The sequence below is a fragment of the Erpetoichthys calabaricus genome, chromosome 2 (genome assembly GCF_900747795.2).
Source record: "Erpetoichthys calabaricus chromosome 2, fErpCal1.3, whole genome shotgun sequence".
NCBI classification, from domain to species: Eukaryota; Metazoa; Chordata; class Cladistia; order Polypteriformes; family Polypteridae; genus Erpetoichthys; species Erpetoichthys calabaricus.
The window spans coordinates 107,166,320-107,190,283 of NC_041395.2; the positions used below are offsets into that span (position 1 = coordinate 107,166,320).

Sequence of the window (23,964 nt, forward strand, 5' to 3'; positions counted from 1 at the left end):
AAAGGCTGTGAATACTTATGTACATGTGCTTTCTCAGTTTTTTTATTTTTAATAAATTTGCAAAAATCTCAAGTAAACTTTTTTCACGTTGTCATTATGGGGTGTTGTGTGTAGAATTCTGAGGACAAAAATGAATTTAATCCATTTTGGAATAAGTCTGTAACATAACAAAATGTGGAAAAAGTGATGCGCTATGAATACTTTCTGGATGCACTGTATGTCCACCCTGCTCACGTGTTAAACAACCTCTGTTCTTTTATCCTCTACCGTCCTTTAAAACTGATCAACCTGCAATAATCTTTGGATTTCCAAGATGGCCAAAGACAAGGTTTAAATAAATAAGCTCTTGTGAACTTTAGCCACATGACAGACCAATCTATGAGCCACTGCCAAAGCCATTTGTAGGAACAAGTCTTAACTGTCAACTAAAACAGGCTTGCTTTAAAGTTGTACAAGTTTTCTGTAAATTATATACAAAGCAGTTAAACAGATTAGAGTCGGGCCCTTTATGAAGGGTGGCATTAACAAAATGTACAGTAAAGTAAAAACCGAAATTTATGTTGTCCCTAATAAAGTATTTAAACGCTAATCATTAAACCACATTATTACTGAATTTTGCTATCTTTAGACACAAGCATGATAAAAAAAAAAAAAATTCCGTTTCAAGTTTTGTAAATGAGTAAAGAAAGCCATGAAACAGCTTTCTTTGTCACTTACAAATATTATTACCTCAAAGGCGCTTGCTAAAATAACAAACACTTGTGTTATTGATGTAAATAGGTGCAATGATCGCATCTTCCTTATTAACAGTGCAGTCTTATGATGGTGTCTCAGAACTTACAAGAAAACCTCTACAAATATTAACATATCAAAGGCAAATTAAACTCAAAAACTTCACACACTGAAGACATGGAGTAAAGAAAGAATTTGAATTTTATTTATATGCAAAAACTTTAAAAAACTACACTTTGTCAAATACATTTATAAATGGATACAAATATTACAGGCTTGAATAAAGTAGTAAAGCCCCCCCAGTACAAAACAGTCACTCTTTGGACAAGCAGGAGGAAAAAATAAGTTCAAGTAAAATACAAATTTTGTTGTAATATTTTTATTAAGCAAAAATATATTAAATTTTCACGACTTGCCGCTCATTAATATGCTAAATCTGTACAACTTCAGGTTGGGCAGAAGAAACAGTGCAGTCAGTTCAGCTGAGCCATTACTACTAGAATGGCCCATTTCCATGATACGAAGTCAAGCAATCTGGGGCCTCTTAGAGGCTGAAACACAAGAGCCAGTGTCTTGCAGGAGGGCAGTAGCACGCCTACTACTTTGTCACACTACTTGCTTCCTCGTTGTGGTGGTCTGGATCACAACAGCATGGTATTTCTCCAGCTTGTCTCGTAGCCTCTGATCGAGCTGAAACAAGGAGATTGATTAAACACACTGGCCGATTTAATTAAAAACAAACATAATGAAATCGTCATCTCTTGAACTCTAAACACGGGCACTGCCATTATCACCAAGCCCCTGCCTTCAAACATTCAAGACATCTGTCAGAGGGGTAAACACAGAAAATACACAGTGTGCCAAAGTGCCTGAAAAATCCCAGTGAAGGGACATCAAGGTCTATTCTAGCATCATTGTTAAGGGGGTTTAAACCTAAACACTGCTAAGAAAAAGTAGCACAACTCTCCCTGCCCATCCAAGATGTCTCTGCCGCTAGTGTTGTCGTGGTGTCAGCGGGGTGTCTCACTCAATGAAATTTTCTCTAAAATCTACAAAATGAAAAAATGGTCTTATTTCAGCCTCAAGGAACAGTCTGGAAATATGCTAAAAACGAATAAGAGGCAAGACCTGAAGTTCAGACAGCTAAGAAATTGTACCCCTATCACACGCACGAGTACACGCACGAACACATATCGGAAGAGACTCACGTGGGTGCTGCTGATGTTGTACTGGTTCTCACCAAGCGCATGTAGTAACTGGTCGATAGCCACATAAGGAAGCCACACCGGTGGTGCAGTGGCAGACAGGGGTCTCTGAAAAACAACATAACCTTGGTAGTAAAACTAAAGAGAGCTTATTAGTGGACATGGGTGCTTTGATTATTAACTAAAACAAACAAAAGCCATACTACCTCAATTCCAAAGTACTGGTGCCCTTTCCCCAACAAAGCGTCTATGTATTCAAGAACAAATTCAACAGCCTCCTCTAGAAGGTCATAGTTTAAGTACAGTCGTAACAAGCCAGCAGCATCTACCTTCTATGAGAAAAAAAAAAAATTGGACAAAACATGTAAATGCCACTTGGGAAAATTGGTTTACTTGATACCAAAACACGCAGAAAACTTGAGCAGCACTCACTAACGTATCTTACCTTGTAGCCATTGACAAGCCAGTCTGGGACTGGTACACCATGAGACAGCAGCTTGTTAATGACACATTTGTGATACTGAGCATTCTGAGTCTTGTATCGGTCCAGATACGATGAAAGGAGCCTCCATGCTTCATCTGTGGCACTTTGAACAGAAAGGAAGGTATGAAAATTCTTAGCTCAAATATAGTTGATCTTGAGAAATTAATCTCTTCCAAGGTAATTGAAATATCACTACCTCGACTCTGCAGTGGTGGTTACCAAGGAAAGCTGATTAGCAGCTAGCCAGCTCCAGGCCTCTGCCTGTACTTGCTCCCCACCATACTGTAGGCGGATACATCTAAAAATAAAAATGCATATACTGCTCATCAAACCTGTATAAATAAAAAGCAGCAAATCAAGCCTCTATCCCCCAATGCTACTTAACACCAAATCACTCAGATAATGGCCCTCTCTTTCCCTCAAAGATACAATGTAGTCCTGAAAATTGAGATTTTTAAGATTACTTAGGCAAAAAGACTGTTTTAAACAGATGACGTCGATCAAATGAGGAAGAATCTTTTCATTTTTTTTTTTTGCAAAGGTTGTAGAATTCAGTATTGAACCAAGGTTTGTTACTAGCTATAGTCATTAAACCAAATTTAGCATCTTAAAATTAATGGGGAATAATAAATGCTCATGGTGATCAGCTAGCATTTCAAAAAATCTGACAAACTATTTCTTGAGAATGTGTCATTAATTTTACGAGGAAATGTCTTTGACTAAACTATGTTAATTTGAAGATATGCTGTCTTTCTAAGCACATCCATATAAAAAAATTTTCTACTACAGTATATGTATTCTCTAGGATTGTGTCCTTGGTACTGTGGCTTAGGTCTTCAGTTATCTTAAAGCTACAATGTTTGGACATGTGTGCTCTAGATAGGCAGATGGTGTACAAGGTAAATCAAACTTACTCTCTCCTAGAAAATAAATAACAGGAACAAATCTGGAAGCTGGACCGTTTTTTTTTTAAATCCTGGAGGCGAGATGTCTCACTCAGCTGGTCAACCTCAGGCTAGAAATTTTTTTATGGAAATGCCACATGGGTCACTGGGGTCAAGGGATGAGAAAGAGTGGCATGGACCCAATACTACACCACAACATAGGAACCTGGCTCCTAGAATATGCAACATAACTGCTTTGCTAAGGAAGTAGGCAGAGTTTATGTAAGAACTAGATATAGTTAGATTCAACCCTGTGCAAAGCACTTGGTCTCAAGCCAAACTTGATCAAGGGTGGGGACTCTCTTGCTCGGCATACTTGCTGGGAATCACATAATAGGCGTTTGGAAGAATGGGTTATGGACGTAAACTACTGAACAACAGTAGGCCTACAACAGGTAACCAAAACTATGAAAGCTCCATCACCAGGTGCTAGACCCAGAAGTCTAGAGCTGTACAGTGAACTTATATGATAAGATCTCCACTACTCATAAGCCTGATACAGACAAATGGATAACCTGGGTGTTCCACTAGGTCCATCTGTAGACATTCTAAAATGGAAACCATTGGAAAGCCAATATTAACACTACGCCAAACATACAACTAGAAAAAATGGTTTTGTAGAGGACTTTCAAGCAGAGCAACAGTTATGCCTAACCTTGAGCAAAAACCGTCAAACAGCACCTAATGGTCCAACACACTGGACAGATCACAGTGCACCCTTTCAATCTGTTGTCACATTTCAAACAGTACATTTAATTTTAGGTTTATGTTAAATACAAATCAATCATGCAAGCAGGAAAAAAAAGGGGTCCTCAAAAACCAAACAGACGATCAGAATAAGAATGTTGAAATACTGTATTAGGTAGAAGACAGCCGTTTTGCAAATTATTTAAACTTCAAGTTACAGAATTTGAAATAAGTTGATACGGTCATATGCCATCTGAGTTTATTAATACTATTTTAGCCTGATAATTGTATGAGCAGTACAGGTGGGGGTATTTAAATTCTAAATTGAAATAAAGATGGTTAAAATATCAGACTGTTTTATGGACATCAATATATTTTGAAGCAAGCCTTGTAAAATATAAATACCATGTAAGTAAAGAAATTTACTTCTCTTGTATTCAACATGTATATAATTTTCTTTCAGTTTTCACAGTAGTTAGGTGTAACATAAAAAAAAAATAAAACATAAAAAGTGTTTATGAAAAGTGCAGCAGTATTACATTTCTATAGCAGACTAAAACAACCAAAGGTATGTAGATATCAGTCGGAGGGTAGAGGGAAGAAGCTCACCATGAACTTGGAACAGTAAAGGAACTGGCACAATCAAAATCAATCTGTGGGAGATGTTAGACTACAATGAAAAGTTTTTACTGTAATTGGTAATTAAAGTAATTGTAATTACTTTAAATTTTGTTTTGTGGGTTTTTTTGTAATGAGTGGTAGGGGTGGGTTTTGAGAGTGGAGATGTGGTTTCAGGTACTTGTAGAACTTCTCAAATTGATGTGAACTAGCCTAAAATCAAATATGTGAATTCCAGATAATATTTGAAATATACAATATTTCTATTTCATACAAGTAATTTATGTATAAATATTATATTCAATATATTCCACAATAACACTTTCCATTTAGCAAATGTTATTTTAATTTGACATTAGACTAACCTTTATGTTTTTATAGTTACAAACCTGCTCTATACAATGCACAGTAGTCTGTGACATATTTGCTATGAAGAGTCAATTCAAACAGCTATTGACTGTCAATAGCCTACTTGTCAAACTATAAAAGAGGAGATACAAATTTTTTCTGTTACTTACTTGTATGCCAATCCCTCAAATACAGGTATCAGACTGAGCTTAAACATGTGACACAAAGACAGGGCAGAGTCAAATAGACCAGCCTGAACTAATAAAACTACTGTCTCGTCAGCAGAAGCACTCCCTGTAAAAAGTGGAAAAATTAGAACGTATTAATACCAAATCTACACTTCTTTTCCCACAAGGGTACTAATTTGAAAATGCAGGATGTAAACCAGTACAAATGCAAAAAATTATCTTTTACCTGCTATTGGAGCTGCTGCTGGGTTATGCTGTACTAGAATGAGCCGGTTTTGAGCCAAAATGTACTCTTTCTGCAAATCCTTCAGCTCCAAAATTTCAATTCGACGATTCACTATAAATAAAAAGAAGAGGTAGTATTAAATCATTCAAACTTTCCCACTTCCCAATAAATATAAAAGAAACTAAGCTGTGCTGCATTAACTCTATTGTTACTGACCTGGACTTGCAGCAGATTCTCCATCATGATCCCTTTTTGGAGAGGCTCCTGGTCGTTCATACTACACACAAATACACAACAGATAAACAGAAACTGTTGTTTCGACTAATACCCAAAAACAAATTAGCAGAAGAAAGTGGTTTAGGGCTGAAAAAGTGTGCTACTTACCACTCCACCAGATGCTGGTTGCACAATCCATGCATACTCTGGACGGATCAGCCTCAGACAATTCATGGCTACCAGGTAACAATTAACCTGTTTCTGTAGTCCACTCCGCGTCCGAACCTCTCTTCCAAGGCGCATGCCGTATTCATACATCACTGTGCCAGCTGAAGAAAACAAAAGCATTTAAACAAGGTACATGGGAAACTGCACACCACTTCCAAAACACAGGGGTTTGCTAGTTATAGTTAAAAAGTTGCAACTGCTGAAAGTCATAAGACGACAGTTATATATCATACCATAAAGAAAGTATAGATATATATTTTAGTTTTTTTTTTGTTTTTTTAAATACCTTTCCTGTAATTATGCCGGTTGATGTGGAATGAATACAGCAGTTCATAATAATTATGAGTCATTAGGTCAACAGCCCGTGCCCGTGATTCAATAATGCTAACCACCTGAAAATAAAGAATGCATATTGTTTCAATAATAAGACAATCACTGTAAATAAGTACATTGAGCAAAAAATTTCATCAAAAATCTTCCTTGAGAATTTAAAGGCAAGCTAAAGAAACACAGATCTAGTAAAGTATGTGTGTAAAAAGATGAGATGAGATGCATCTATCTCAGACCTTACCTCATCATGGAGGTTCACATAAGGAAATTCAACCAGATCCTGTAGTTGGGAACGCTCACAGAGTACCACAACCAATTGGCGAAGACAGTCCAGCTGTCTGTTGCACAAGTGAAGAGACAATAAGGAATGAATTATGAAATATATGATGGGAACATATACAACAATTGCCAAACAAATCATGCTTGACTATGTATGCTAAATGAAGACAAATTACCTGCTAGGATCTGGGTTCTGTGTAAGAGCTTCATATGCCAACGTGTTGTGTCCAAGGTCAAGATGGTGCTTAAAAATACGAGTTTGAAGTGCAGCCTGTACAAAAAAAGTGGTGTAGGAGATTTATTATCAGGACATACCTCCAAAGGGTAATAATACATTTATGAAGTGCCTTTCCCATTCTCAAATGAAAGACATGTACTCAAGCATCTTCTCCAAACTTACACGACTTCTCACATCTTCCATTGCTTCAGAGATGGCCGTTGTAGCAAGCTGAATAACTAATTCAGGTAAACCAACATCTTCCAACAACCTCAGAACCTAGAAATGAATACACCAGTTAAAAACACAAGACCATTAGCAATAAAACTAAATAAACAAAACTCAAATAAAAGGCTCAGGAGATTTCCTAAATATGTGCATTACCTTGTTGTAAAACTGAAGACGTGGAGCAGAAGTCAACTCCTCTTCTTCAGAACTAATCAGTCGGTCCAAGAACACTTCCCTCCCTACCTCTGTTGCAGCTTCCTGGAAACACTGGAGAGCCTATAGTACGGGGTTTTTAATTCACTCAGTACTGTATATAAATGATACATAACACAGGAAGCACGACAGCAAGTCTGGTAATACCTTGTGTCCTTCTCCAGTGGCTAGGTAGCACTGCCCAAGCATGAAACGACATGAGCCGACATTGACTTGGCACCATGGGCTGATCAGTCGAACATATTCCTGTGACAATTACTAAATATTAGTAAACAATGGCAAAAATATGCCTGCATCTTAACCTAATTTAACTTAAAATGAACCAAAAAAGAAAGTAGGAGGCAACAAACCTATGGTTCAACTGTACCTTTTTATCTCAGTGCTACATTTTTACACTGCATTAACATACCTGCAACTGGGTGTATTGGCAGTTTCCCATCATACACTCTGGAAAAAGGAATCCTGGATTATTGGGCCATCTAAGATCTAGCATTAAGGATTAATGGCGATCAAAAAACTTTACCTAGCAAACCTTTAAAGAAGTACAGTAATCCCTCCTCCATCGCGGGGGTTGCGTTCCAGAGCCACCCGCGAAATAAGAAAATCCGCGAAGTAGAAACCATATGTTTATATGGTTATTTTTATATTGTCATGCTTGGGTCACAGATTTGCGCAGAAACACAGGAGGTTGTGGAGAGACAGGAACGTTATTCAAACACTGCAAACAAACATTTGTCTCTTTTTCAAAAGTTTAAACTGTGCTCCATGACAAGACAGAGATGACAGTTCTGTCTCACAATTAAAAGAATGCAAACATATCTTTTTCTTCAAAGGAGCAAACAAATCAATAGGGCTGTTTGGCTTTTAAGTGTGCGAAGCACCGCGGCACAAAGCTGTTGAAGGCAGCAGCTCACACCCCCTCTGTCAGGAGCAGGCAGGGAGAGAGGGAGAGAGAGAGAGAGAGAGACAGAGTTTGTTTTTCAGTCAAAAATCAATACGTGCCCTTCGAGCTTTTAAGTATGCGAAGCACCGTGCAGCATGTCGTTTCAGGAAGCAGCTGCACAAAAGATAGCAACGTGAAGATAATCTTTCAGCATTTTTAGACGAGCGTCTGTATCGTCTAGGTGTGCGAACAGCCCCCCTGCTCAATCCCCCTACGTCAGGATCAGAGAAACTCAGCGCAAGAGAGAGAGAAAGTAAGTTGGGTAGCTTCTCAGCCATCTGCCAATAGCGTCCCTTGTATGAAATCAACTGGGCAAACCAAATGAGGAAGCATGTACCAGAAATTACAAAGACCCATTGTCCGCAGAAATCTGCGAACCAGCAAAAAATCCGTGATATATATTTAAATATGCTTACATATAAAATCCGCGATGGAGTGAAGCCGCGAAAGGCGAAGCGCGATATAGCGAGGGATCACTGTAGTCATCACAAAAATCAAGTAAAACTATGGTGAAAAAAAAAATTAAATCTGAACCACATTTTCTCTCAAAAATGAACTTCTAATTTTAAAAATAGCTTGGAACTAGAAAATATATATTAACTCAGTGGGCATTCCTATTTGCTAATCCACAATGAACTAGTGTCTTACTCTGTAACAGCAAACCAAAACTTTCAAATCTGAGTCCAAGATCAGACCTTCAACATTTAGATTTTAAGTCCCCAATTTCAAAAATGCAGAACATATAGTTTGTTAAATTAGCTTAATCATTTAGACTTTAGAATATTATACAAAAGAAAAATTCATAGAAATCTCTATTGTGTAAAGAAGGCAAACCTATCAGTAATACCTACATTATGTATTATTAAAAAGCTGCACTGATCTAAAAGAGAAAAGTTTTTGCTTTTTAGTAGAAAAGGATACATTTCCTGGAAGAGGTAGACAGTGATCATTGTGATTAGGTGAGGCCAGCTGAAGACACCTCTGCTCAGAGGACTGTCTGACTGGGCATGTATTAAAGAGATGATTCGCTTCCTGGCAACATTGTGGAAGAAAAGTTCAAGCAGAGTCTGTGGACTGGACACTGAACTCCCCCCAAAAAAAATAAATAAAAAAGTGCATTAACATAAGGATATCAGCTAGCTTTAAAAGTTATTTTGTATTTTTCAAAATTGAATTTGAAAGTTTGACAAACCATTTTTTTGGTTATTTTCAACATATTTTGTTTTCTTGTTTACATAATTCAAACCATTAACCATCTTGACGTTAACAGTGTAAAGAGCATCATTACATGTTACCCCAAGCCACAACCGGGTTAACACTAGAATTACCAGAGCCAATGAAAAAACTGACAAATTAAAAAATCCGGCCCACCTTAACTCTTTTAGGGCGGATGTCGACTTTTGTCGACAGGAGGGGTTGAAGGCGAATGTCGACAAAAGTCGACATCCAGGGATAAAGGGCGACAATCAGCTGTTAATGGCGACAAATCTCACTGTCACGTCACAGGCATTCCCTCTGTGCTTGGAGGAATGCTAGACTCGTTGACTCGGCAAATAAACATTGCGTGTGCGTGAGTTGTGAAATGTAAACAAAGGCAAGATGGCACTGACATGTGAAAAGGCAGCGAAGCAAGTGCAGAAAAGAAAACACTTGGCAGACGTTGTTTTGCGCATTACCGCGGAGTCGGACTCTTGATTTTTCAGAATCGGACTTTATTGGCAGTGATCAGGAGATCGAGCAAGAGAGTTAGAAGCAGGCATCAGCTGATCAGACACCAGCCGATGCCGCGCAAGCGGATCTGCTGCCAGTTGAGTGCCTTCGCGCAGCCGATGCATCTACGGCAAGGTTCGCATGGGATAAATACACATACATTGATCCGTTGAGAGCCGATGTGGCTACCGGAGTTTACAAGACGGCATGGCTTGCTTTTGGACACGACAGATCACCAGCTGCTGTACTTCAGGCTGCTCTCTCCTGATGCTGCTTTTCAGCTACTGTCAGACGAGACAAACAGGTAGGCAGAGATTTTTTTTGAATCGCGGGCTGCGTTTGCATCGCATTCTCGTTTTTCAAAGTGGAAACCCACAACGAAAGACGAGATGAAGCGCGCTGTGGCATTACAAATAGAGATGGGACAGAACTGGTGATATAACTTCAGGGAGCATTGGTCCAAACGTGTTTTGTCCCCTGGTGGCTTAGGTACGTGCTGCTGCAAAGTTTTATTCACTTCTGTAATAAACAGAAGCAAATCCCATGGGGTGAGCCAGGCTATAATGCCATACATAAAGTTCATAAAGTTTCAGAAGATGAAAAGAGGTGACAATACGGTTTTCATGCAGGCAGAAAACTTGGTGGCAGTGGCATGGCACGATGGCAAATGGGTGACTTATCTCTCTACAGTACACACTAACAATATATGTTAGAAAATGCAGCAACAGACAATTGAAAAATAGGTACCAAAGCAACACATATTGTAAGGAGTGCAATGTGGCAATGACTGAAATTGGCTGCTTTGAGCGAGATCAGACTTTGCTGTGTAAAATGTATGTGATATGTATGTGAAATCATAGAGAATTCAGGCTCATACAACATGCAAGACAGTAACATTTGTCAAAAGTAAATATTTTTTGTTGATTTGATATGTTAAACAATTGCTTTGTGTTCTTTTTTAAAAAATGTTAGTTTTTGGAAAAATATTCAGCCCTGGGAGAAAAGAAACAAAAAAAAAATTAGCCCTAAAAGAGTTAAATCCCTTCGCACCTCTCCGTCAGCATCTTGTCTTCTAAATGTGTTGATAAGCCCAAGCAGCAAGCTATACCATCCCCCCCACCACCTCAGAAAGGGCAAGAAGTTCTCCCAGTTCCCGCCTTGATTGATTATCTGGGAGTGAGCTATCCAGAATTGTAAGGGGGAATAATTTGATGTGTGTTTTGCGTCTACAACAATCTATGTAAACACATTGTTAAAACAAACGTTCTTCACATTTTAGTAATAAATGACAAAATGTAGACATGAACTGTATAATGTGTGAAGGCTGATGGCCAAAGATCAGATAAACACTTTCAGAAAAGGTGCAAGTACAATACGACAGCTTCCATGGTGCAGTGGTTAGATCTGCCGACTTATAATCCAGAGGTCGTGAGTTTGAAATCGGCTCCCCGGCAAATTTACCGTTTTGAGAAATGAGAATGCAACAGGTACACATGTCGTAATTGTAGGAAGGATGGTCCTTGCGCGCACGTGCGTGTGTATGTATGTGAACTGTTAACATTTGAATCTGATGATTGCATATAGCACTGAACTGACCTCTCTGTACTATTTTTTCCTCTGCATGTCCTGGAGTACAAAAGAAACACCGCCATGCACCAAAACGTGGAGACTGGGCAAGATCGGGTTGGGGACACGCGGTCACTAATTACAACCGCAAGATGTTATGTGAATGAATATGAATAATGTTGCATGAGTGCCACAATGTTTTCCGATATGTACTATACAGGTCATAAAAAGAATAATTCCAAATATCATATAATACCTATGTCTCTGTTTTTTTTTTTGTTTTTTTTAAGTGCAGCTTTGACATCAAGGACCATACCGTGCATAGTGATTCAGCAGGAACACTCAATAAAACTGTATAAAAACAAAAATTCAAGTGACGGTGAAATACGAAGAAGGCAGATTCACCAGTGTTTGTGTGTCAGCTTTTATCCCTCCAGATCAGAGAATTTCCAGTTCCATTGTCTCAAAACACCACTCACATCTACAATTATTCTCAGTTTCAGATAAAAAGTAACCACATCAGATCCCGGGGTGGGTGTGGGTGGACACAGACTTAGTATGTAACTTTGTAACAAAAAGTTATTTTTATAAGTCCTATACATGTACACTGGCTGTTACAGATGCAAATCAAATGTATGTGTTTATTGTATAATATTAACAATAAGAGCAGCTCACTACTCAAAACTATAAATATAGGAGGCAGTCAGGATCGAACCGGGGACACGATTATAAGTCAGCAGTTGTTATCGATACGCCACAGAAGCTATTGTATCATTCTTGAACCTTTTGTGAAAGTGTTTATTTGACCGTTGGCCACCAGGCTTCACACATTATATAGTTTATGCCTACATTTTGTCATTTATTACTAAAATATGAAAAACGTTTGTTTTAACAATGTGTTTACACAGATTATTGTAGAAACAGAACACACATGAAATGCATGTGTTCCAAATAACGATCTATTATTTCCACTCTAAAACTCCAGCAATTCACTCCCATATAATCAAGGCATGAGCTGGGAGAACTTTGTGCACATTCTGCGGCAGTGGGGGGATGGAATAGTAGGCTACTTGCTGCTTGTCTTGATCGGCACATTTACAGGACAAAAGACACTGACGGAGAGGTGAGAAGAGATTTAAGGTGGGCTGGATTTACAAGTTTTTTCGTAGGCTTTGGTAATTCTAGTGTTAAGCCCGAGTAACTCTCGAAATAATATTCTGCTTCTATTTAGTTGAAGAAATAATGAAGTGGCAAAATGCTTAGAAATATTCTTGATTTTTTTTTACAGCACAATAAGTTAAATCATTAATATTCATGAGTGGTTCAGACTTCAACCAAAACACGATGGCATGTAAACAAGAAACTGTAAAGACAGTTTTAAAACAAATTGAAACCAGACACAGATAGTGAAACCAAGACACACATGGCACAATATGACTGAACCCTTGTGATATGCCTGGTGACGTTAATTGCGTAATGCTGCTGCAGGATTCAAGTAGTAAGGCACATAGGCTAAATTATTGCTATCAAGAAAGAAAAAAAAAAAAAAAAAAAAGGTACAGTATTAACTCCCTAAGCACTGTTTACAATGCAGCAAGTGTTGTTTATGTCAGGATAAATGAAGTCAATAAGCCTTGTGCTATGTCAGCCTAAAATAAACACAAGTGATGTGTCGATCGTGCAGTTAAGACACATTCTACCTTCACATGATCAAGTAGTAGAAAAGAAATACAAGGGTGCAAAAAAAACATTTCTGCTTTCCCCATTGCAACACCGGGCTGTGTAATGGTGACTGTCTCAAAACATCACATGAAGGACATGTACTAATTCTACATCAGTACAGCAGTTGACACTAGGTATATCTTTCCTACTGTAGTTCTGTTGACGTTTTAGTACTTACGTGTTTCTGGTACACAGCATTATTTTATTGTGGAAAAGATTAAACATTTTTAACTTGTTTACCCCCAGAAAAACAACGCTAAGGAGGTTAGATAACATTTTAAAATTAACTGTGCTGTTTATTTTAGGTAAGCTGATTTAAATTGGAATATTTATTAAGCTAATAATTTAAAAAACGACAGATGGCTATATACTCTAAGCACAAGAAAAATTAGGGTTCTTGAGGGTTTTAAAATGTGCCATGACTAAGAAGGTAGAGGTACTGGTTTAAACGGAATTGTTTAAACTATTTCCTAATTAAGCTAGACATGGTGAACTGACTAAATAAGTGATGCTTTTTCACTGATGAGGACTACTGAAAGAGAAACAAGTGAATTGTTCTGAAACAAAAGTCATGCAATTCCAATACTTAAGTACAGATAATTTACTGACACACAATGAAAACATGAGAAATGGTGTGTTGCAAGAGAGGATCTTTCATCTTTGCAGAATGTGAATTATTTACTGGTTGTAAATTCTGAATGAATGACAATACAGCGGTCTCAAGCTGTAAAACCATCTTGAGACATTTAGTAGCTTCTGCTATTTTGTTTGAGTCTTACTGATATGGGGAGTATAAATTATTTCCTAGATCTTTTAAAAAGTTATACAGTTGATTTGTAAGGTTATACTGCATATTATTGGCTAAACCGTTCATCTAAATCATAACTTTCACTACAAGTTATTTTATTACTTCGATGTAAATTAACCCTTAGAAATTAAAAGAAGTAGTTGTGTTTCCTTCTCTTCTCACCTATTAGATAAGACATAAATGACCTGGGCAACATGTTTATCCACTTGTTTAAATAGGAGGGTGACTAAGCAGTTACTGACAACTTCTTTCTGATGTGTGGAACTACCATGTTACAATCTGAATATATTAGATTGCTTTAATTCCATCATATGCACTAGGGTATGTTCAAGAGATAGTTCTGAATTTGAATGGTTTAAATGGCACCTTTCAACAATGAACTGTCATGTAACGACCTGATAGCTACAAAGCTGTGCTGTACAAGGTTTATCTATAACTGAACACATCAGAAAAAAAATTATTTTTGGCTAAAGGGTAGATCTTGAATTTTCACTAAGTAATGATTCATGAAAAGAGTCATGTCCCTAATATTGACAGTTCAAACAAGCGCAGCATTCTAAAAGTAGAAAATACATCCTACATGCTAAATTTTCAGTTAAAAACAAAGATTGAATTGAAGATTTAAATACCTGATTTACTAGGGATTAAAGCAGGAGAATCTGAAAGTTCCAGAACAGACAAATGTTGCAGATTGGCTTCCCTGGTGATGGGCAAGAAATTGATAAATATTAGGGAAAAATAACAGATTTTTAAAATTAAGGAAATTCTACTAGGCTGGTATATTAAAAGCCTACTCTATCAAGAGGACTGAAATCCATCTTGAGTACCATAAACATGCTTAACTAAATACTCACAGGGTATCCATGGCCACAACCGTTGACAGACACTGGCTTGCCCATCTGATAACATAATAGGAATATAGCAGGTATGAAGTTTGAGAAAGTAAGTCTTGCTGAAGTTCAAACAGCTGGTGGCCTCCTCCAAGATATGCCTGCAAGAAAAATCATGACAAAATATTTTACAAGACAGACCCCAGTGCAATCAGGTGGATACTAATGTGAATACCGAGGGCTTTATTTACCCACTGCTTTTATGGTTTAAGAAATCACATGCACAAAAACTGTGCTAGCATAAAATAAAATAAAAATATCTAAAACAGTCAATGCATTTCCAATTCAAAAAGTCCACTTGCTTGAGTGACTGCACTATTTCCTCTAACTCATGGCTTACTTGTAGCTAGAGTATGCTATCAAAAACCCTGTTAAACAAAGGCACAAACTCACATTTTCACCCAGGCGTAGCAGCAACTGCTGCAGGATTAAGAGGTCCCGACACAGGAAGAAACGAGTGCTGGCACTTTGGTGTGCAGCACGACAGACAACTGCCGCAGCAGCAAAACTTCCACAGATTTGTGCCAGAGTCATTCGGACACTCAGAGGTTGACCTGACAAGGGGACCAAAAACAATATCATAGTAAATAAAAACCAATAATTCAGTTCCTTTCATAGCTTTTTAACAGAACGTAGTCAGGGCTTTAACTCAATACAGTTTAAATTACTAGTATTGATTATGCTATTTCACAGTTAATATACAAATAGAGCATTAAAAATCTGCCAACTTTACTTTTCTTTTATTAGCATATGCAAGGGAAGGGATTTGCCAGAGATGCTACAATATGCTATATCATAAATTGGTCAAAATATGGTAAGACTATGATCTTTTCTTTAGTGATACAAGAGTTGTGAATAGATCTACAATATATTACAATTCATATCTCTAAAAGTCAAAAAGGTAATCAAATGTACTCAAAGAAATCAATGACTGAGTCTACCCTATTTTATAGTAGAAATGGGTTATAAACACTGAGGGTACATAACAAAAACATTGCAGCATAATCTGGCCTTTGAGCTAGGTAAGTTTTTATATGAGATTAACCCTTGTTTAAATTTGAGCCATCAACCAGTAACAGATTAGAACAAGGGTCTTCATCTCCAGTCTTGAAGCACTACTGTGGCTGTAGTTTTCATTCTAACTATTTTCTTAATTAGTGCCCAGTTTATGCTGGTAATGAACTCTTTTGCCATTAATTTTAATAAACTTGCTATTTAAGACTTACACCACCCGATTGTTTTTTCCTTAACTTGAAGCCAAACAATAATGAGATCCAAAACTATCCAACACATGACCAGCTAACCTGTTTCCATCATATAATATCTGAAAATAAAGAAGGTGAAGGTCTCAGTAATGTTTGCTCCGGGACACAAAAACTTCGTCAATGCAATTTAAAAAAATAATATCCACAGTTTTGTAAATGTCTGCTATGGCCAAATGAGAGCAGCAACAAGCCATGGAATCAAACAACAGGTTTAATTAACAACAAGAATCAGCTTCTAATTAAAAAACTAGTTGGGAGTGAAACTGGTTGAATTTTGAGGCCCTGATTTAGTGGATTATCAGCTAGGTCACTTCACATTTCATTTTTGTTTGGGTGCCATTTAAACAAAAAAATAAAGCAATTCAGAGGATTTTATCTTATTAAATATGGCAAATAAAATGGAGAAAAGAAGTTAATTAAAAGCACAGACTGTTCAGTAATAAAGAAAAGGATTAGAATGAAAACCAGCAGCCACAGTAGCACTCCAGGACAGAAGATGCTATTTGGATTAAAATGTTTCATATTTAAAATATTGTTTACACAATGATTTGAATATTTGATAAAAGTTCCATATTAAATAACCAATGGGTAAAAAATACCCCTAAATACTTTGCATCTTTGATTCTGTTTTTTACTGAAGACATTTAAGGAGTAATAAAAAAAGGAAAAGGAACATGGAAACATCATACAATTTCAGCTGTGGATTCTTATTTATGTTCTTTTTCATTGATTCTAAACTCAACATAAAAAAAAGCCTTTAAGCAATCCTGTAAACAGGAATTGGAGACAAAGGCCCAGTTTGCTGGAGTACTTAATACTAGCAAGATGAATTTTGTGAAAAACTCAATGAAGTCAAAGACTCTCTCTTAAACATGGCTAGAGAATTTCCTATAAGAATCTCCGCAGCCATGCTAACATTCTCATTCCCATACATGGTGGTTATGAAAACAAAAAAGTGTATTTATCCTCAGGGAACAGTTGATAGAATATTGCATTTTTTGAATATTCACCCACTCCACAAATTATGAATGGCTCCAAGACACAGAAAATCACTGGAAAAGTCATCTTTGATGGTTTTTGTTGTATGTGCTACAGTATAATAATGAAACTGCATTTTTTAAAATAAATGTGATATGCATAAAGGAATACTGTCAACAAGACTGAAAAGGCAATACCTTAGATAAAATACATACTGTATGAAGCTGTGACTATTATGATGGCGTTCTGTATTAAACACTGGGTAGAAGGTAGGTTAATTAACTTGTAAACTATTTCATCTGAACTTTTCTCTTTGGGACAAATCAAAAATAAAATATATTTAAAAATATTAACTGATATTAACTGATGGAAACCAGTCTCTCTCCCTCTCACTTCCAAGCAAGGCATGTAATCACACACAAAGAAACCCTAGCATCTGTTACCAGAAATGGTAATAATTCATTAAAAAATTGTAATGCTCATGATTGGTGCAATCACAATTTCTTAAAACAGCAAAAATTTGTATTACCTTCACCATGACTACCTTCCATTTCTACATCAGTTGCATAGTCCATCTCTCTCAAGAGGAGACTCATTGCACTCACTGGGTTTCTAATGTCCTGCAGTCGATTCTGAATATCCTCAATAACACCATCACTAAAGCAAAGGAAAAAAAGGAGCTTGCATCGCACATATCAATATTTATATGAAATTTCACACAAACTTTTCTTTTAAAGCATAATAAATTATCAGATTCATAAAAAGGCAGATTGACACAAAAAACAAAACTGACAATAACGAACAAAAGAGAACTATGTCAGGCACTGCCTCTGTGGAATCTGCACAGCTAATTAGCAATCAGTTTACTATTACTCACCTCTGCTTCAGTCTTCATCGTGACATAGTTATTTCAAAATTCAACTAATCTTTCATGTGGACATGTACTTTCTCTACCCCTGTACTTAATATTGTGGTAATGTTACCTTGTGGGTAAGGTAAAAAACATAACCATAAATTTTTTTTTCAAATAAACGTAATAGTATAGAAAGAATTGACTGGTTTGGCATGATTTTCCTCTCATAAACCGACGCTGGCTATTATACACTCAAACTGAATTTTGTTTCTTATTATTGTTTGCATGGTACAGAAGGAAGACTTGTTAGTCTACAATTATCAGAGTCAATGTTGCTTCCCTTCCCATGGGCTCACCACCTATGGGAGGGGCCAAGGAGGTCGGGTGCAGTGTGAGTTGGGTGGTGGCCGAAGGCGGGGACCTTGGCGGTCCGATCCTCGGCTACAGAAACTGGCTCTTGGGACGTGGAATGTCACCTCTCTGAAGGGGAAGGAGCCTGAGCTAGTGCGCGAAGTTGAGAGGTTCCGGCTAGATATAGTCGGGCTCACCTCGACGCACAGCTTGGACTCTGGAACCAATCTCCTTGAGAGGGGCTGGACTCTCTACCACTCTGGAGTTGCCCCCGGTGAGAGGCGCCGAGCAGGTGTGGGTATACTTATTGCCCCCCAACTTGGAGCCTGTACATTGGGGTTTACCCCGGTGGACGAGAGGGTAGCCTCCCTTCGCCTTCGGGTGGGGGGACGGGTCCTAACTGTTGTTTGTGCGTATGCACCGAACAGCAGTTCGGAGTACCCACCCTTTTTGGAGTCCCTGGAGGGGGGTGCTAGAGGGCATACCTTCTGGGGACTCCCTCGTTCTGCTGGGAGACTTCAATGCTCACGTGGGCAATGACAGTGAGACCCTGGAAGGGCGTGATTGGGAGGAATGGCCCCCCTGATCTGAACCCGAGCGGTGTTTTGTTATTGGACTTCTGTGCTCGTCACGGATTGTCCATAACGAACACCATGTTCAAGCATAGGGGTGTTCATATGTGCACTTGGCACCAGGACACCCTAGGCCTCAGTTCGATGATCGACTTTGTGGTCGTGTCGTCGGACTTGCGGCCACATGTCTTGGACACTCGGGTGAAGAGAGGGGCGGAGCTGTCAACTGATCACCACCTGGTGGTGAGTTGGCTTCGATGGTGGGGGAGGATGCCGGTCAGGCGTGGTAGGCCCAAACGTGTTGTGAGGGTCTGCTGGGAACGTCTGGCAGAGCCCCCTGTCAGAAGTAGCTTCAACTCCCACCTCCGGCAGAACTTCGACCACATCCCGAGGGAGGTGGGGGACATTGAGTCCGAATGGGCCATGTTCCGTGCCTCTATTGTTGAGGCAGCTGACCGGAGCTGTGGCCGTAAGGTGGTCGGTGCCCGTCGTGGCGGCAATCCCCGAACCCGCTGGTGGACACCGGCGATGAAGGATGCCGTCAAGCTGAAGAAGGAGTCCTACAGGACCCTTTTGTCCTGTGGGACCCCGGAGGCAGCTGATAGGTACCGGCAGGCCAAGCGGAATGCGGCTTTGGTGGTTGCTGAGGCAAAAACTCGGGCGTGGGAGGAGTTTGGGGAGGCCATGGAGAATGACTTTCGGACGGCTTCGAGGAGATTCTGGTCCACCATCCGGCGTCTCAGGAAGGGGAAGCAGTGCAGTGTCAACACTGTATATGGTGGGGATGGTGCGCTGCTGACCTCGACTCGGGACGTTGTGGGTCGGTGGGGGGAATACTTCGAAGACCTCCTCAATCCCATTAACATGCCTTCCAATGAGGAAGCAGAGCCTGGGGACTCAGAGGTGGGCTCCCCCATCTCTGGGACTGAGGTCACCGAGGTGGTCAAAAAACTCCTTGGTGGCAGGGCCCCGGGGGTGGATGAGATACGCCCGGAGTTCCTCAAGGCTCTGGATGTTGTAGGACTGTCTTGGCTGACACGCCTCTGCAACATCGCATGGACATCAGGGACAGTGCCTCTGGATTGGCAGACCGGGGTGGTGGTCCCCCTCTTTAAGAAGGGGGATCGGAGGGTGTGTTCCAACTACAGAGGGATCACACTCCTCAGCCTCCCTGGAAAAGTCTATTCAGGGGTCCTGGAGAGGAGGGTCCGTCGGATAGTCGAGCCTCGGATTCAGGAGGAACAGTGTGGTTTTCGTCCTGGTCGCGGAACAGTGGACCAGCTCTATACCCTTAGCAGGGTCCTGGAGGGTGCATGGGAGTTTGCCCAACCAGTCTACATGTGTTTTGTGGACTTAGAAAAGGCATTCGACCGTGTCCCTCGGGGAATCCTGTGGGGGGTACTCCGAGAGTATGGGGTACCGGCCCCCCTGATAAGGGCTGTTCAGTCCCTGTACGATCAGTGCCAGAGCTTGGTCCGCATTGCCGGCAGTAAGTCGAACCCGTTTCCAGTGAGAGTTGGACTCTGCCAGGGCTGCCCTTTGTCACCGATTCTGTTCATAACTTTTATGGACAGAATTTCTAGGCGCAGCCAGGGTGTTGAGGGGGTCCGGTTTGGTGGGCTCAGGATTGGGTCACTGCTTTTTGCAGATGATGTTGTCCTGTTTGCTTCATCAGGCCATGATCTTCAGCTCTCTCTGGATCGGTTCGCAGCCGAGTGTGAAGCGGCTGGGATGAGAATCAGCACCTCCAAATCCGAGACCATGGTCCTCAACTGGAAAAGGGTGGAGTGCCCTCTCAGGGTTGGTAGCGAGATCCTGCCCCAAGTGGAGGAGTTCAAGTATCTCGGGGTCTTGTTCACAAGTGAGGGAAGAATGGAGCGTGAGATCGACAGGCGGATCGGTGCGGCATCCGCAGTAATGCGGGCGTTGCATCGGTCTGTCGTGGTGAAAAAGGAGCTGAGCCGCAAGGCAAAGCTCTCAATTTACCAGTCGATCTATGTTCCTACCCTCACCTATGGTCATGAGCTATGGGTAGTGACCGAAAGAACGAGATCGCGAATACAAGCGGCTGAAATGAGTTTCCTCCGCAGGGTGTCTGGGCTTTCCCTTAAAGATAGGGTGAGAAGCTCAGTCATCCGGGAGGGGCTCAGAGTAGAGCCGCTGCTCCTCCGCATCGAGAGGAGTCAGATGAGGTGGCTCGGGCATCTGATCAGGATGCCTCCTGGACGCCTCCCTGGTGAGGTGTTCCAAGCACGTCCAACCGGGAGGAGGCCCCGGGGAAGACCCAGGACACGCTGGAGGGACTATGTCTCTCGACTGGCCTGGGAACGCCTTGGGATTCTCCCGGAAGAACTAGAAGAAGTGGGCGGGGAGAGGGAAGTCTGGGCATCTCTGCTCAAGCTGCTGCCCCCGCGACCCGACCTCGGATAAGCGGGAGACAATGGATGGATGGATGTTGCTTCCCTTCTTGTAGATTTGTAACTTTACAGTCACAGATACTTGTCTCATCTGGAGTGACTATTGAAATTTGCTTATGAAAGGTTAATATATACCATCAGGTCTAGGTGTTTAAACTTAACTGGTCTTTAACATAACAAGAGCCTGAAGCACATCAGAGTCTTGCACCTTAAAATCTGAAAGCCAAGTTTGTTTTAATTTCAGCCTAAAGCAGCCCATTTATTTCTACTGTTTAATATACTTTTATAAAATATTTATTTAGATCATTTGCTGATTCTCATTTCCAACAACTTCTCCTTCTGCATACATTTTTTTTTTTTTTTTTTAACTTGGAGTACTACTTGAAAAATTTTGATTTTGACTTCACTGGCATTTTTTCCAGTTTCTCTTTTGACCTTTAAGATACTTTTTGATCCATTGCTCCAAGTTTCAGTATTCCTCTAAGTCACTATTGCTGCTTTTTATCTTTCTTGTATTGTTATTGTTTTAGGTTTTTTATCAATGTCTACATTTTGGCCTTATTCTTAAATATTTTATTGGTTTTTGGAATACACTTCTTTTGAGCCTGGGTCAGGATGTGTCTAAAGTAACACCATCTATCATTTATAGCTGCCAAGTATTTGCTTTCATATTCTATGGGAATCATAAGTTTCTCAGCTCATTCACTGCCTAATTTAAGTGAACCTGAGCAAGACAATTAATTGGCTTGTTTCAAATGTAAATATGCATGAAACAAATGTAATTGTTTATGTAGATTTAAAAACTCTGAGGAGGTCTTTATTCTTAGAAAGCACTACATTAAAAAAGGGTATCTGTTCTTATAGCAATGAACATTGTAACCTTTTAAAACTGAGCATTCACTAGAAAAGATTTTCATATAAAAAGCAATGAGTTTAAGCTCGGAGTATGATTTTTTAATAGACTTTATTCCACACCTTGCTGACATACTCTGCAAATTTAGATTCACTGGAATAAGGTCCTCTGTAATTAGCATTGACAGTCATTTTCAGTAATGTTTAAATTATAAAATTACCTTAAATCTTTGTTAATTAAACTCCAGTCTGTATTAATAAGTACCAGTTCATGGATTTGACTAAATTACTATACCAGTATGATGATTCCACTGTCTTACTTGTCATTAGCCAGCAATGTTTCCATTATTTTTTCTGCTTCCCTTTCTGGTGACTCCAGATGCTCTAGTGCTTGCTCCATCATATAAGCTAGGTCCCCAGAAACAGTTTCACCAAGCCGTCGCAGGCAGCTTATCAACAACAGAAGGTCTCGTGCTGTACTAGCATCTACAGAAAGATGAGAAAGCGGAGCTTTCATCATTAAATGTATTCTGTATATCCTGACCTATACATTTATTGAGCTGTCATGATTATGTTGTCTTCCTACATAACTTACATATACAGTAATAATAAGAGTAAATAAATGTGAGAAATATTAAACTATAAAAGGTTAACAAAACAGTTACATGTTAAAACATAATGCGTGTGTATAGGGGTGGTGGTAATAGACTACTTGAAAAACTACCATCTGTGAGAGGAGTCTCATCTTCTGTCACCAATTGATCGTCTGAGGACAGGTAAAGGTGATCAACAGCAAAGCATGGAACAAGAAATGAGATAAAACCCTGTTTGGTAGAGGGGAAAAAAAACAAAAAGATGAGAAGTCAAATGAGGTTCTACAAAATCATGCTATAGATTTCTGGTTCCCAGAGCCTTATAAGGCTCTAATTATACATTCAGAAATGAATGTCAGACAAACATGCATTTCATTAACACACAGGGCCCACTTGAATAATACTTACTTTCCTAAGTAGACAAACTAAGGCAGTGTGAGAGTTGACAAACAGTGCAAGAGGGCATGAAATTGCTTCTTGATATTGCAGACAGCACTGGTAGAACTTTGACCAGAACTCCACCTGCAGTTGACGATATTCTTCTTGAGAGAACTCATACTCTGTCACACTGCCTTGAAGCTGCAAACACACAAAAAAAATGAATGAGCTTCTATACACTTGCATTTTCTGACACATGCCAAGAACTCTGAACTGCTTAAGTCTGAAACAACCATGGACTTACCTCCATTTCAACAGCAATAGTGACTTCTTTCTTCAGTGCCTCCCATGAAAGGTCAATAATCTTTTCCCCACCACGGCAATAGATCTTAACATTGAGGAAGTTTTAGAGGAGGATGGTTAATGGCTCATCAGTTTCCAAGCTATTTACAGTGTTTATATACACACACATATAAGCGCAGTGTTTATGTGCTTACACAGGTACAATTAAAACTAGACCAACACCACTTGCTTGCTACATTAGTTTAAAAGAAACTGGGAACTTACCTGCAGAGCTTTCACAAGCGCTAGAGCTGTAAAGCGACCAGGACTAAAAAGCTTTTCCAGGTAAGTTTCCTAAGAAAGTGAGAGTTTATCAGCACAGGAGAATTCCAATACATTTTCATCAGTGACATTTGAAAATCTCTGCTGGTTACATAAATACCATACTTGGTACAAGTTTGAGGAAACAATCTGGCAAAGTCCAAAAAGGACTTAAAATGATTGTGTACATTTAAAATCTGAAGTGAATCTTACTAATCAATTAGGAAAGTTTTTGACAATTCAGATATTACTGTTTAATATTAATCTTATTTAATAACATACCTACCCCCATAAAAATTGTAACGAACAGGAAAGCTCAC

At 39.4% G+C, this 23,964-nt stretch overlaps 1 protein-coding gene across 1 annotated transcript in view; it reads right to left on the minus strand.

Moving 5' to 3' along the window:
• Positions 1-915: 915 nt before the first annotated feature.
• Positions 916-23,964, minus strand: part of nup160 (nucleoporin 160) — a 55,218-nt gene continuing 32,169 nt past the window's right edge. The window contains exons 11-36 of the mRNA XM_028794279.2: positions 23,609-23,677; positions 23,346-23,429; positions 23,072-23,242; positions 22,795-22,894; positions 22,391-22,556; positions 17,555-17,682; positions 15,176-15,336; positions 14,747-14,883; positions 14,522-14,592; positions 9,008-9,167; positions 7,553-7,622; positions 7,291-7,389; positions 7,087-7,206; positions 6,886-6,981; positions 6,662-6,756; positions 6,448-6,544; positions 6,163-6,268; positions 5,817-5,977; positions 5,649-5,709; positions 5,433-5,543; positions 5,189-5,312; positions 2,618-2,719; positions 2,383-2,524; positions 2,144-2,269; positions 1,941-2,045; positions 916-1,422 (exon numbers count right to left, since the gene is read on the minus strand). Coding sequence (XP_028650112.1) covers positions 1,339-1,422; positions 1,941-2,045; positions 2,144-2,269; positions 2,383-2,524; positions 2,618-2,719; positions 5,189-5,312; positions 5,433-5,543; positions 5,649-5,709; positions 5,817-5,977; positions 6,163-6,268; positions 6,448-6,544; positions 6,662-6,756; positions 6,886-6,981; positions 7,087-7,206; positions 7,291-7,389; positions 7,553-7,622; positions 9,008-9,167; positions 14,522-14,592; positions 14,747-14,883; positions 15,176-15,336; positions 17,555-17,682; positions 22,391-22,556; positions 22,795-22,894; positions 23,072-23,242; positions 23,346-23,429; positions 23,609-23,677 — 2,946 coding nt within the window. The 3' untranslated portion in view covers positions 916-1,338. The remainder of the gene's footprint in view (positions 1,423-1,940; positions 2,046-2,143; positions 2,270-2,382; positions 2,525-2,617; positions 2,720-5,188; positions 5,313-5,432; positions 5,544-5,648; positions 5,710-5,816; positions 5,978-6,162; positions 6,269-6,447; positions 6,545-6,661; positions 6,757-6,885; positions 6,982-7,086; positions 7,207-7,290; positions 7,390-7,552; positions 7,623-9,007; positions 9,168-14,521; positions 14,593-14,746; positions 14,884-15,175; positions 15,337-17,554; positions 17,683-22,390; positions 22,557-22,794; positions 22,895-23,071; positions 23,243-23,345; positions 23,430-23,608; positions 23,678-23,964) is intronic.